Source organism: Xenopus tropicalis, chromosome 7 (genome assembly GCF_000004195.4).
Source record: "Xenopus tropicalis strain Nigerian chromosome 7, UCB_Xtro_10.0, whole genome shotgun sequence".
Lineage (NCBI taxonomy): Eukaryota > Metazoa > Chordata > Amphibia > Anura > Pipidae > Xenopus > Xenopus tropicalis.
In genome coordinates this window covers 62,149,837-62,163,243 of record NC_030683.2, presented here as the reverse complement: position 1 = coordinate 62,163,243, position 13,407 = coordinate 62,149,837, and the positions used below count along the sequence as shown (strand labels likewise).

Genomic DNA, 13,407 nt, shown 5'->3' with positions numbered 1-13,407 from the left:
CCAGAAGACACTGTAGCTGTATGCTTCTTTCACTTGTGCTGACATTTTTACATCATATATTGTTGTAAATAATCTACTTAGCCTTTTTTTAAAAAATGATTTATACACATGATGAGCTTTAACTATAATGTCTATCTATCTCTCTATCTATCTATCTATCTATCTACAGTATCTATCTATTCATTTAATCATATAATATTTACCCAGGACAGATCACAATTAAACTTCTAACCCCTTAAATGTAATATATCAAATGAATCAGTCAATAACAATTTATCAACAAGAAGAGGTGTTGTTATAGATTAATTATTTAGAGTAAATAAATGGCTTTTTGGTTACAGTATTTTACACATTGGTTTCAAATACAGACATTATATAAAGCCTAATTACTGGGCTACGAAGATAATCATTTAAATGCATAGAGTCCCTAGGCTGGTGGATTACTCACTCACATTCCTCAAATGAGCCAAATCAATTCTTTAAATACGCTGACTATCCTGCAATCATAGAGAACTTACAGGATAGAGGATTTTCCTTTATCTACCAAGTCCTCCTTCATGGTATCCCTTAGTCCCAATTAAGATTCTTCTAAGGCTTCCTTGCTCAGAGCATGCTGTTCACTAGGGAATTCACCCAAAAACACTGGACTACATCCTCTTTCTGTAATTGAGGAGTTCCAAGAAAAAGATGGTGACTTACCTTCTCTCGTTTACACACTAGAGAAATATATTTCCACTCAGAGAAACTCTATCTTGGCAGGTAGGTTCTAAGTAACATATTAGGAATGCATATACATATATATATATATATATATATATATACCAGTATTTCCAGTTTTCTTTGAAATGGCTGCATCCTTTTTCTGATATGCCATGGACCCTCACTAGGACTCAATTCCCACTTGTGCTCAGTGTGATTCTGAAGCAACCCCCAGACTCCAACTTCTGAGAGCAACTCTTGCTCTTGCTCGGACCAGTCCCTGCAGGCAGCCATATATTGACATTGCTGTATCTGTTTAAGACAATCCAGATTAAATATAATAAAACCTGTAGGCTAGAATAAAGCGCAAAAAAACTTTTAATCACACAAAATGAGGTGGTAAAGTAAGTAAATGGTTGTTAGTTTAAAGTGCAATGTCTACTTTACCATGGAAATGATTAACAGGGCTCGTTTTGTCTTAACAATATATGCAGATTGCATTCAAATAAAGTTGTTCATTTTCCCTAAAGTATTGGTAATTTGTTTTCACTTTCATATTGGTCCATATTAGACTTACAGTAAAAGAGACATTAATTATTTATTTGTAGAATACTATAATCTTTATAGGCAGGTATGAGGGATGCTGGGAGTTTTCACTATCGAACATTAGGGAACTTAGTCTTTATGAAGTTTTCTGAGCTTCCTTCCTTTTATACATCTGCAACACTTTCAGTTTAGTTATGGTGTTGCAGGGAAATTGTAAGAATTCATGAAAACAATACCAATTTTTTCTTTCAAGGGTAAATCACCTTACATTGTATTAATTTATGTTTATTGTTGATGTACAACACTAGCATCAAAAGTAGGCATATGTGTATGCATATGAGAAATGCTATTCATCCAGTAATGAGGATAAATTGTTTTGCAGTTTTTCTATGCATATTTATAGGAAGAGATACACAATTGTAAATTTTTTTCTTTCGCTAAACTGACATTTTTTTGCATAAATAAAAACCTGGGTGCACTCTAATTAGGTATCTTATGTTAACAGATCAAGGCTTAGCCTTTCCACCCAATTTGAGATACATGTATAATTGGGGTTTTGGGGGAGGTGGTCTAGAAATTGAGTTTACCAAACTCGAGTCCAAGGACATGACTTGTGTTTCACACAAAATTTGCATTACCTCTTGATTATCTCTGTACAGACATTCAAATAAGTCTTGTGCTATTCTCCTGCATTCATTCAGAGAGGAAGCAGCTTCCTAAAAAATTAAGTGAATACATTAAAAAATGACCCCTGAGAAGGAATATAAAGATAATGCTGGTTGTTATGCAGGTTAGAGTGTATCTTCTGTTATGGTTGCCACCTAGTTAGTATTTTACCAGCTGGATGGGCTGTGTGTGGCTATGTGTCCCATAATAGTTTTTTAGGAGACAGAAGCCATATATAGTTCTTCAGGAATGCTATCAAGTAACCTGAATCCAATGTCTTGCTCTACTTCTATAGAGTTGTTTTGTTTTTATTTATTGTCGTGTTAGACCCAGGAGTAAAGGGTTAAGTTTTCAATTTAGAAGTCTGTTTGGAATCCACAATTGAAGTAAACCCCTCACAGTAGGGGGTAATTCACAAATACCCCCTAAATGACACTGAAGTTGAGCTGACTGGTGAGGTGTGAAGTGCCAGAATTATTCAACAAGGGTAACCAAATTATCATACCTGTGCTACAGTGGGGGTCTGTCTCTTCTTAGAAGATTCTTAGCTAATATTTCTTAGGCCCATAAAATAAATACCTTTTACTAAAGATAAAAATCATGGCGCCCAGTCATTAGCTTGTAGCTAGGGCTCCCCACAGACTCCAAACACTCCCGTGTTATGATGATCCATTGTGGGATTAACTGATAAAACCAGAATAATATGGGTTAGGCCTGGTGTCTATGAAAAGAGAATTCCATTTCCCACATAATGCACATGGTTCTATAATTCTGGTGAATACCCATAAGTATTTAAGGATAGCTGGAAAATAAAAATGTCAACAGAACGGCCAGTTACCAAATGGTGACCCGCCCTCACCTTTCTCATTTGATCGGGGGCGTGAACTTTGTAAACTGGGGGTGTGAACCTTGTGAACTGTATATCAATGGCCCAGACAAATGCCTTTGGGGACCGAGCTGCTCAGGAGGTATATGTCGCTATTTCTCCATCCCCCCGGAAACAGGAATTACATAGGATCATTCAATTGGGGATGTATGTAGGTTTCTGCATTTTTATCTCTTTTTATTTTATAACTGTTTTGCAACATGTATGTCTTTTTGTAACATTCCCTGTTTTTATATAATATATGCACTGTCCACTTTGGATTATTAAATATAAAATTTAATAATTTTTTCTTTGTGCTCTAATGAACCTTTATGCCTTAAGAAGAGTGTGTATGTAAATGTGTTTTAACCCCTTGCTAGTTATAAGGAAAGTGTGTCTGCTTAACCCTTTGTTTGCTTGCTGGAAAGTTGTGTGTTGTCTGTAGACTAACTTTCATTGTCTGCGAGAGTGCTTAGCTAGGAAGTCTGGGGTGATTTGCCTCAGTGTGTGTCAGTGTGCAATAGAACCTTTAGGCTTGGGTGCTTGCAGCCTTTAAATGCGGTGGTGGCAGTTTATTTAGTTTAGGCGGGATGGGGCTGTTTGGGGTTTGATTGCATGAGTTAGCGGAAAACTGTGTAGTTGATGTGTTAACCCTTACAGCTGCCTGCCTGGTCACGTACGTCTGTGGTGGCTTTCGTGACATTTATTTAGATTTATTATCAGCTCACCATTTTGCACTGGTGGACAAAATGTATAACTTCATTTATAGTCACATTTTTAAGCTTGCATTTGTTGGTGTTTTATTAATTTAAGAAATACAACACCATATTTTCACCTTTTCTTTATTGTAATGCGCTTCTAATGCACGTTGTTTGTTGTGTCTAGTGAAAAATTCTCGAAATGCATTTGCACCCACTTCTATTTTTTGTCGCCCATGCCAAATTTGATGTGCGACAAAAAAGTTCCATCCAACAAATTTTTCCATTGCGAATTTTCATGGACGTTTTACAAAACAATTCGCCAATGGCGAAATGTGGAAGTTCGCTGTGAATCCATGCCTGCTGAAAAAATTCGCTCATCACTAGTTGTGTCTAGTAAGTTGCCAAAACTTTAGCATCACCATGTAAATAACCTGCAATTCTTCTCTTAATGCTTAACACAATAATCTTGCAATAAACTGAATAAATAAGCAACAGCGGTGCTAGAGGTTTCATTTAGTTTACTGCAGTGCAGCAATTAGCAGCACTGATCCAGTATAGGGCTCTTAGATGGGTATTTTTATGTGTTTAGAAACACATTCTGAGCATAAAAATGCATATTGCTTGTAAGTACGCTTTTGTCAGTCTTTAAAAGCAACCCTCTATTCTGTTTTCTCGTGAATGCAAGAAAATACAGCATGTCTGAAAAAACACGATGAAATGCAAATGCCATAAGACGCAACTCTGAACGCTCATGAGCAGAAGGGAATCGTCAAAATGTTTTAGGTATGTTTAAACATGCTTTTTTAAACTTCAATGCATAAAAAAACTCAAGTGTGTAACAGCCCCTAGACAGGCCCTTGCTGCAAAAATGCATGAATATATATAAAATAAATAAATATATATATATATATATATATATATATATATATATATATATATATATATATATATATATATATATATATATATATATATATATATATATATATATATATATATATATATATATATATATGCATTTAGTAGTAATTTAGAAAGATTGTAATGATGGCAGAGACATATCAAGCAAGAATACATGTAAACTGCAAATAAAACTGCCTATCAGTAAATACATTGGGCAATTGAAATCTGTGATTTAATTTTATAAGAAACAGGTACTGCCAACTGAGTTTTGCATAGTGCAGCCCTGACCTCTAATAAAGGAACTGTAAGTTCTTATAACAGAAGAGAATTTCTACCCCAGCTTTACAAGTTCCCTGCCACTCCCCCTGCTGTCTTTGGCACTCTGCTCATTTACATTTTAATTAGGTCTCAGAAAGGCAGGAAGATCCAAGGCAGCCATACATAATGTCAGCTCCTGCATTTGCCATCACAAGATGTTTAATGAACTTAATTAGATGATTAGCAATGTTCATTACCCTTCATGTACCCGGTTTTAGAGTTTACAGGGGACAGAAGGACGGCAGCAAGCTGATTCTTCAAGCTATTCCTAACACAGATGAGCATGGCTGTATATTGTTATATTATTATATATATTATTATACCTTTATAATATTGTTATAGTGGCCGTAATATGGAATTCGCTAGCAAAAGCTGTACCAGTGCCATATTTTACATATTCGCAGCATTTTAATTAGATTTATCCACTTTACAACCAGGCTTCTAGGAAATGATTAAATGAAGACCCTTTCTAGTTAACAATGGTCCCAATATTTAGGGGTCTGTGTTACTTGGATTGACATAGGAACTCTGGAGGTTAAGCACAGCCTGCTATGGCCTCAATTAATGTGGGATAAGCCAGCATCTATTTTGACAGAGATAAGGAAGCCCATATACATTATAATAAAAGAAGTGATTGAATTTACAGGACAGATTTCTGTCAGGAGGCAACAACTGATTGATTTAATTTCATGTAGTTGGGCTCAGAAGGCAATATACCTGCCTTGCATAGAAATAATAGTGTCAGGATAACCATTAGGAAGTTCTTTACTGCACTTTTAAAGGCTGTTTTGTCTGTTTTTTTATAATGTGATTTGTGGATTGTGGTTCTGTGCCAATGAAAGTAACAATGTGATGTTTTTTTGCAAGTGGTACCAGAACAATATCAGCACACTGGATACCACGGGGTTAATAAGCCAATCTTAGTTTTTGGGGATGCTACACCTCCCACCAGACTTGTATCGCCTGTGATGTCATCATTTCTATGTTCCCCCTCAATTTGCCCTGGGGTCTGTTTAATTATTTTTTAAAACTAATTGTGATTATTCCAGCTAATCGGCTCAGCGAGCACTGTAATTGATATCTGCTGGTTTCTCCCACAGAGAGATGGCTATGGGACGCTTTCTGCAGCTGAAGGTTAAACACGCTGTTATTGGTTTTCCCCTAAATATGCCAGATCATTAGATCATTAGCTCCCCCACGGAAGCACCCGCCATCTGGAGCTGCGAATAGAGACATCACTCACGCAGGAATGCATGAAATTGAGGCGCCTGTCTCTCTCTTTCTCCTTCTATCTGCCGTGCGGAGCATTTCATGCACAAGGAGATTGGAGAGAAGGGACATTACTCATGAACTGTTATTCCTCATCACATCAACTCAAGACAGCTCCACCATTCTCTTACACAACCATTGCCAGAGGGCTGAGAGGGTGATTTAAATCCCCCCTCAAACTCAGACAAACTTGCAGAGAAGTTACAATGGATTATGGAAGAGTTAGCAGGGAAATCTGGGAATGTAATAGGCAGGGTTCAGTGTAAGATTCTTTCAAACAGCATTTATTTCCTTTATTCTCATAATCACTAATTTCTAAAATTAAACCCTTTGGGAAGAATGGAGTGGGTTAACAGACACCCTTGCTACCAGGTCCTGTTATATACACTGCACGTCATATTTTCTCTTCATAGTGAGGAGCTAACTGAACGTTAACACTTTCTCACTGAAACATTCTAACTCACTGGAAAATGCACAATCATTTGGTGCATTGAAAACGTCTATAACAGGCCTGGACTGGGATTCAAAATAGGACCTGGCATTTCAAGAACACAGAGGTCCAAACAGTCCCCACCAGCTCAATGAATAGAGAATAGTCTAACTATGGCAACAGGCCTGGATATTAACTATTAGCATTTTCATGCAGCATCAACTTTATTTTATTCTCTACTAAGCTTTAGGCAGGAAAAGGGGTGAAGTGTTGGTCTCTGCCCTTGTCTTCTATATATCCATATTCTTGAAGTGCAAGGCTAGAGCCCAAATGAACACTATGGGGCTGATTTACTAACCCACGAATCCGACCCGAATTGGAAAAGTTCCGACTTGAAAACGAACATTTTGCGACTTTTTCGTATGTTTTGCGATTTTTTCGGCGTCTTTACGAATTTTTCGTTACCAATACGATTTTTGCGTAAAAACGCGAGTTTTTCGTAGCCTTTACGAAAGTTGCGTAAGTTTTCGGCGTCTTTACGAATTTTTCGTTACCAATAAGATTTTTGCGTAAAAACGCGAGTTTTTCGTAGCCATTACGAAAGTTGCGTAAAATCTTGCGATTTTTCGTAGCGTTAAAACTTATGCGAAACTTCGCACCTTTTAAGTTTTAACGCTACGAAAAAGGCGCAACTTTTCGCGTAAGTTTTAACGCTACGGAAAAATCGCAAGATTTTACGCAACTTTCGTAAAGGCTACGAAAAACTCGCGTTTTTACGCAAAAATCGTATTGGTAACGAAAAATTCGTAAAGACGCCGAAAAAATCACAAAACATACGAAAAAATCGCAAAATACCGATCTTTACGAAAAAAACGCAATCGGACTCATTTCGACCCGTTCGTGGGTTAGTAAATCAGCCCCTATAAGTTAAACACTATAAATAAAGAAATACATTAAAAGAGAGTAAACCCTTTAGTGCAATGAATAGGGCTAAGGCCAAACACAGAAGTATGCGCCTTTTTCGTAGCGTTAAAACTTAAAAGGTGCGAAGTTTCGCATAAGTTTTAAAGCTACGAAAAAAGCGCAACTTTTTGCGCAAGTTTTAACGCTACGAAAAATCGCAAGATTTTACGCAACTTTCGTAATGGCTACGAAAAACTCGCGTTTTTACGCAAAAATCGTATTGGTAACGAAAAATTCGTAAAGACGCCGAAAAAATCACAAAACATACGAAAAAATCGCAAAATACCGATCTTTACGAAAAAAACGCAATCGGACTCATTTCGACCCGTTCGTGGGTTAGTAAATCAGCCCCTATAAGTTAAACACTATAAATAAAGAAATACATTAAAAGAGAGTAAACCCTTTAGTGCAATGAATAGGGCTAAGGCCAAACACAGAAGTATGCGCTGGTTATATTAATAACAGTGCATAATATGAATGCCAAAGCATGGCTGTCCTCTTCAATTGTTCCTCAGGTTGTTTGGCCCACATTGCTGTCTACTAAATAACACTTGATAACTTACCAATTGTGTTGAAGCAGGCAGTAAAGGACTAATTTAAGTAAAAGTTGTCATATCATATTTTTTATTAACAATGCAGAATTATTGTCTGCTGCAGTAAAACAAATAGATATATTAAGCACATAATATAAATACTTACCTGTGGCTTGAATTTAGCATCCTGCCCATTTCCTTCATAAAGTCCTCTGACAGCAGCTGTGATCCTCTGCCCAGGACCTGCTGATGTTCTGTTTTTACTCTTCAGGGTCTTCTTTTCTGATACTAAAAAATATTCAGCTTACATATCACATTTTGCTGCAAACAATTACATGTTATCAGTTTTATTTTAATATATCCAAACAATGCACAGGTCATTTCATGGCATATATAAATTAAAATGATGTTCGCTAAACACAGGCATTATTTGGTAACAAGTATTTTTCATGTTCCAGCAACCATATCAACCTATGGATAGCTAGTTTTCTTATACAGACCACTGAGAAGACTGAAGTTGCCAAGCGTGAAGAATATCACTAAAACAAAGTGCACCTGAGGGAAATGTAATAAAAGCTGCATCAGATCTAATAACCAGTAGGAACCAATTACAATGTAGCATTTACTGGTCACCTGTTAGCATCTTTTTGGTTGCTATGATTAACTAGCCTTGTGTGAACTGTGTTACTATTATAACTATACCCAATTTTACAGGTAGACAGGTGCCCCAGCTGACAGACCACTGTACTATCACAGCTTGCCTCATAGCAAGGTTTAAAGTGATAAGGAACATTTCAATAACTGCTGGAACTTGGGCAATCTTCAGTGCTTACCAGAGCCAATGAAGGAGAACTGAAAACTCAGCATGCCATGAACAACACAACAACACATGCTGCAGCATTCACAAGCATCACAACTGACCCTTAGTGCTCATTCTGCAATCATTTCAATCCCAAAAAGCATTGAATGAAAAACCCATATGAACACCTGTATGGGGCGGGTAGGAGGTGGGTGCCTACATTCCTCACTCACTGAAATGGATTGCAGATGCCTATGGATATTTACACAGCCAAATAAAATATGCAATGTGCAAAAAAATCCCCAATCGCACCATTATAGTGTTTTTTCCTTCCCATACTCACAGCTAAGTGTATATATCCCTCTTTGTCCATTTATATTACTCTAGACCAGTTATATTGCTGTGATAACATTTACATTTCTTAGTTCCCAATTACATTCTTTGTGTGTGTATTTTTATATTATCCCTGTTATCAGGGGAAAACTGTAACAATGATAATATCCACGAATTACAGTACCTTACAAATGTCCCTGTTGCAAGTACTGTCTGATTGACCAAAAGCAAAAAAACATGATTCAAAAAATAAGATGTGCTTTTAGATAAATCAGAAAACTGAAGATGTGACTGTGAGTACTGGGGGATTCATTTAGTCAATGAGGGATATTTGAAAAATCAGCTGCCAGGGTCTGGTGATGGTTAATGGAAAATCATGCCTGCTGAACCCAATGGAGAATGTTTTGGCTCAGAAGACTTTTTCATATGAGGTAAAGCAGTGCTGTCCAACTGGCGGCCCGCGGGCCACATGCGGCCCGCGACCCCCCTCTGTGTGGCCCCCCACCTGTCTGGCTGCTTTGATGGCTTACCTTTGTGTAAGCTTTAAATGGTATCAGTACTGAGATTAACTGGCCCCCTGCATGGTTCTCACCTTAGATTCAGGCTGTAATCTCTCTGTGTTGTTTAAAAATGTAATCCCCTGTGTTTTTCACACCTTTTAATCTCTGCATTGTTCACCCCCTGCAGTGTTCACACCTCAGGCTCAGACTGTAATCACCCCCATTGTTCACTTCTTCACACCTCAGACATAGGTACTGTAGGCACATATAGCCAGCATAGGGCAGGTAGAGTATGGCACACACAGGCAGCATAGGTAAGGGAGGGTATGGCACACACAGGAAGGGTAGGACAGGCAGAGTATGGCACACACAGACAGCATAGGGCAGGCAGAGTATGGCACACAGAGGCAGCATAGGGAAGGCAGAGTATGGCACACACAGGCAGGGTAGGGCAGGCAGAGTATGGCACACACAGACAGCATAGGACAGGCAGAGTGCTGCCTGTGTGTGCCATACTCTGCTTGCCCTATGCTGCTTGTGGGAGGTGAACCTGGCAGGGGTTTGTTGTGGAAGTTTGTTAGCAGTTGGAAATAGCCATTAAATGGTCCCTAAGGTGTGTAATTATGTACTGGGGGTTGCTCTGCTATCCACAGGGGAGGAGGAGGCATATGGAATTTAAGGGTATATCTTAATATGACATAATTCTTTCACATATGAATGATAGTTGATATCCCCACAGTAAGGACCAAGCATTTGGGATTTTGCTGTGCTACCACCATTGTGATAAAATAGGTGTGGTTTGAAGTGGGTGTGGTTTCAAAAAGGGGAGTGGTCAAAACTGTCTTCCATTAGCGGCCCTTCACCATGTATGCTAGAGAAATTCAGGCCCTCGGCACCGTAGAAGTTGGACAGCACTGAGGTAAAGTAACAAGGCACAACACAGAGAGCCTACAGAGCACAGTAAGTGTAAAGTGAGTGTTCCTGCAATCATTTCATAAAGTAATGATACAATGGTGCTCTCTACTCTTTCTTTTGACTATTAGTATTTAGCATTTCCTACTAAGAAGTATCAAGTCCTACAGGTATTAAGTACAGTATATGCTTGCAAGATTTTAAAAATTTGTTCAGTGGCATGGCTTCTGGGGAGAAGACTATCAGTTTAGCAGGGAAGGGTCTTTCATATAATAAGAGATAGTAGGGGCAAACAGAGTAGATTGTGTGTGTGCTGAAGTAAATGAGTGATCTTGCACCTGCAATAATTTCATAACATATGATACCACTATTGCGCCCTATGTACATTTTTTTCTTGCCTATTTATATCTACATGCATCATTCACACAGGAATATGCTGGCAAAGTTTCAAAATTCTTCTGGTGGCATATCCAGCTTGATTCTTCTGTGAAGGGAGTACTAAATATAAATAATCAAGAGAAAGAACAGGCAGCAGCTGTAAGGGCAAACAAGGTTTTAGCTGTATTAAAAGGGACATAGATCTGAGGGAGGAGGGGATTATTCTTTCAATTTACAGAGCATTGGTAAGGCCCCATCTAGAATATGCTGTGCAGTTTTGGTCTGCAGTGCTTAAACTGCATATTATTGTGTTAGAGGGTCCAGAGAAGGACAACTAAGCTGGTAAAGGGTTTGGAAAGTCTCAGTTATGAAGAAAGACTGGCAAAGTTAGGGTTGTTTACACTGGAGAAGAGGCACTTAAGGGTTGATATGATAACTGTGTGTAAATATATTATGTATATATGATGTCTGTGCCTTTGTTTAAAATGAAAGTACAAGCAGAGTTTTTTACCCTCACAGTTACAACTGATGAAATAGTTACATAATAGTGAATGCTACTAGCAGATGTCCAGATGACCCCAGTGTTCTTAAAAATTACCTAAATACTGTTGCCAGGCTTTTAAAGCTATTTCCTCCCATAAAGGGGTGACCTGGGATATTTGACATTCTCCTTGTTTAAAATACAGATCGATCTTGTAATACTCTTCCAATAGCTGGCCTCTATAAACCATCAGCTGCTCCCAGACTTTATGCACTGCTTGTAGGACATGGACATGTGCTGAAAAAAATATTTCATAGGGTGAGTAAGCAATTCCAGATGACAAGTTTACATAAAGCAGAAGCCCAAAGTAAAGGTTGACTGAATATAACATATTGCTGTGTGTCTCCCTGCATATATGTGCTAAGATGTTCTAAGGAAAATAAGGTCAATTTTTTTAGTAGGGCTATTTGGTCTTGTTTTACCAGCAGAGCCAAAGTTGAGCCATCTAGCAGTTTATATACAATATCCTGCAACTACAGACAAACGTTGTGAGATGCTAGCAGATTTAGTAAAAATGCAGAGGCAGTAAACTGGATAACCCAGATGTTTAAAATAAAACAAATCTTATAACTGTTACACAATGTAACAATATTTTTGTACTTTAATTAATGTTTTACCTCCAAGGAGCCATTCCCTTGCCCCAAATTTAGGCCTGCCTGCTAAGTATGTCAGTGATAAAAATACAGTATTTGCCCAAAGTTTTATTTTAAGATTTATTTTTTGTTCTTTATGCAATCATATTAGGTAAGTGAGGGCTGTTGTATTTATAGCATTTTAGTGAAATAATAAATGCAGCTAAACAACCTTCTGTGATTGTTATAAGCCTTAAACATCTATCATTTGGCAAGTAGATTATATGTGGGTGAGCAGACCAATGCATCCCTTGCCATACATACCATCCTGCATGTCAGGACTATCTTTTTGCTCCTCTCCTTCCTCCTCTTCAGAGAGAAAGATTAGTTGCCAAGATTTTCTTTGAACCTTGGATTTAATACCAAAACCTTCAGGATAACTAAGGAAGAAATAGTTTTTGATGTTTTCAGTTTAATTTGTGACTATATAATTTGTTTTTGTATTCAAAACACATTATACATTTAAGACTAAAAATACTTTTGGGCCCCAATAATATTGCATAGACCCATGCAATTTCATAATATTCCCTAAGCTGTTGGGTTATCTATCTTAAATTAATATTACAAAGTAAAATTTCAGGAAGAGCAGTGTTATATATGAAATAAGGGAACCATATCACGAATAAAGTAAAACTCTTGCAAATCATGATGACTAGTAACTGCCTCCCTTTTATCTTAAGTAGATGATGAGTTACCTTCCAGAGAAGATCTGAAAAAGACAGTGTAGAAAGCAAGCAAGAAAACTTGTGCTGGCATTGTAGGTGGCAAAGATAACATCCCAATGAGAGAGGAGAAGCTCCAGGACTTTTTGCAGATTTTTCATCCCTGAGAGGGTGGTTCTGGACCTTGATAAACAGTGCAGAATGCTGCGATTCAGGTGGTCATATAGAATAGTGAAAAGACTGTCCCTGTTACAGGGTGCTGTGGTGTGTGTTACCTTTAAGTAAGAATTAAACACAAGTATTAAATGTCATTTAGGTATTATTATAATAATAATTGGTTATAAAATGACAAAAAGGACACAAGGACAGAAACGGCAAAACAGAAAGATGATTAGTATTAGCTGAGTATTGCTTATATGTTTCAAAAAAAGCAAATTATGTCATTTGACAGGGGCTGCATTTACAGTTTGCTGGTGCCCTTTGAAAATGGCAACAAATAGAATCACAAATATGACATATATATATGTATATATGAAATATAATGTTATATCATTTCTAACATGTAAGGGGTCCTTTTTGACGCCCATGTCTTTTTTTTTTTGTTGCCCACGTCTTTTTTTGCTGCGACCATGCCCAATTTGACGCAACTGTGACCTTTTTTGATACTCAACAATTTTTCCACTGCAAATTTTCACTGAAGTTTCATGAAACAATTCACCAATTCTGCCTGGCAGAAAAATTCACTCATCGCTAGTCC

The 13,407-nt window shown here is 37.6% G+C and overlaps 1 protein-coding gene and 1 long non-coding RNA gene across 5 annotated transcripts in view; one reads left to right on the top strand and one right to left on the bottom strand.

The window, feature by feature from the left end:
* Nucleotides 1-13,407, bottom strand: part of wdfy4 (WDFY family member 4) — a 229,389-nt gene that overhangs the window by 75,626 nt on the left and 140,356 nt on the right. For all 4 annotated transcript variants that reach the window (XM_031905200.1, XM_031905201.1, XM_031905202.1 and 1 more), the window contains 6 exons: nt 12,684-12,925; nt 12,253-12,368; nt 11,414-11,593; nt 8,060-8,181; nt 1,884-1,961; nt 823-1,011 (listed from right to left, as the gene is read on the bottom strand). In XM_031905200.1, the coding sequence (XP_031761060.1) occupies nt 823-1,011; nt 1,884-1,961; nt 8,060-8,181; nt 11,414-11,593; nt 12,253-12,368; nt 12,684-12,925 (927 nt within the window). The remainder of the gene's footprint in view (nt 1-822; nt 1,012-1,883; nt 1,962-8,059; nt 8,182-11,413; nt 11,594-12,252; nt 12,369-12,683; nt 12,926-13,407) is intronic.
* On the top strand, nt 2,905-6,803 carry LOC105947750. Its single transcript, XR_001171203.3, has 3 exons — nt 2,905-2,944; nt 4,163-4,260; nt 5,799-6,803. It is a non-coding gene; the product is annotated as an uncharacterized LOC105947750 (long non-coding RNA).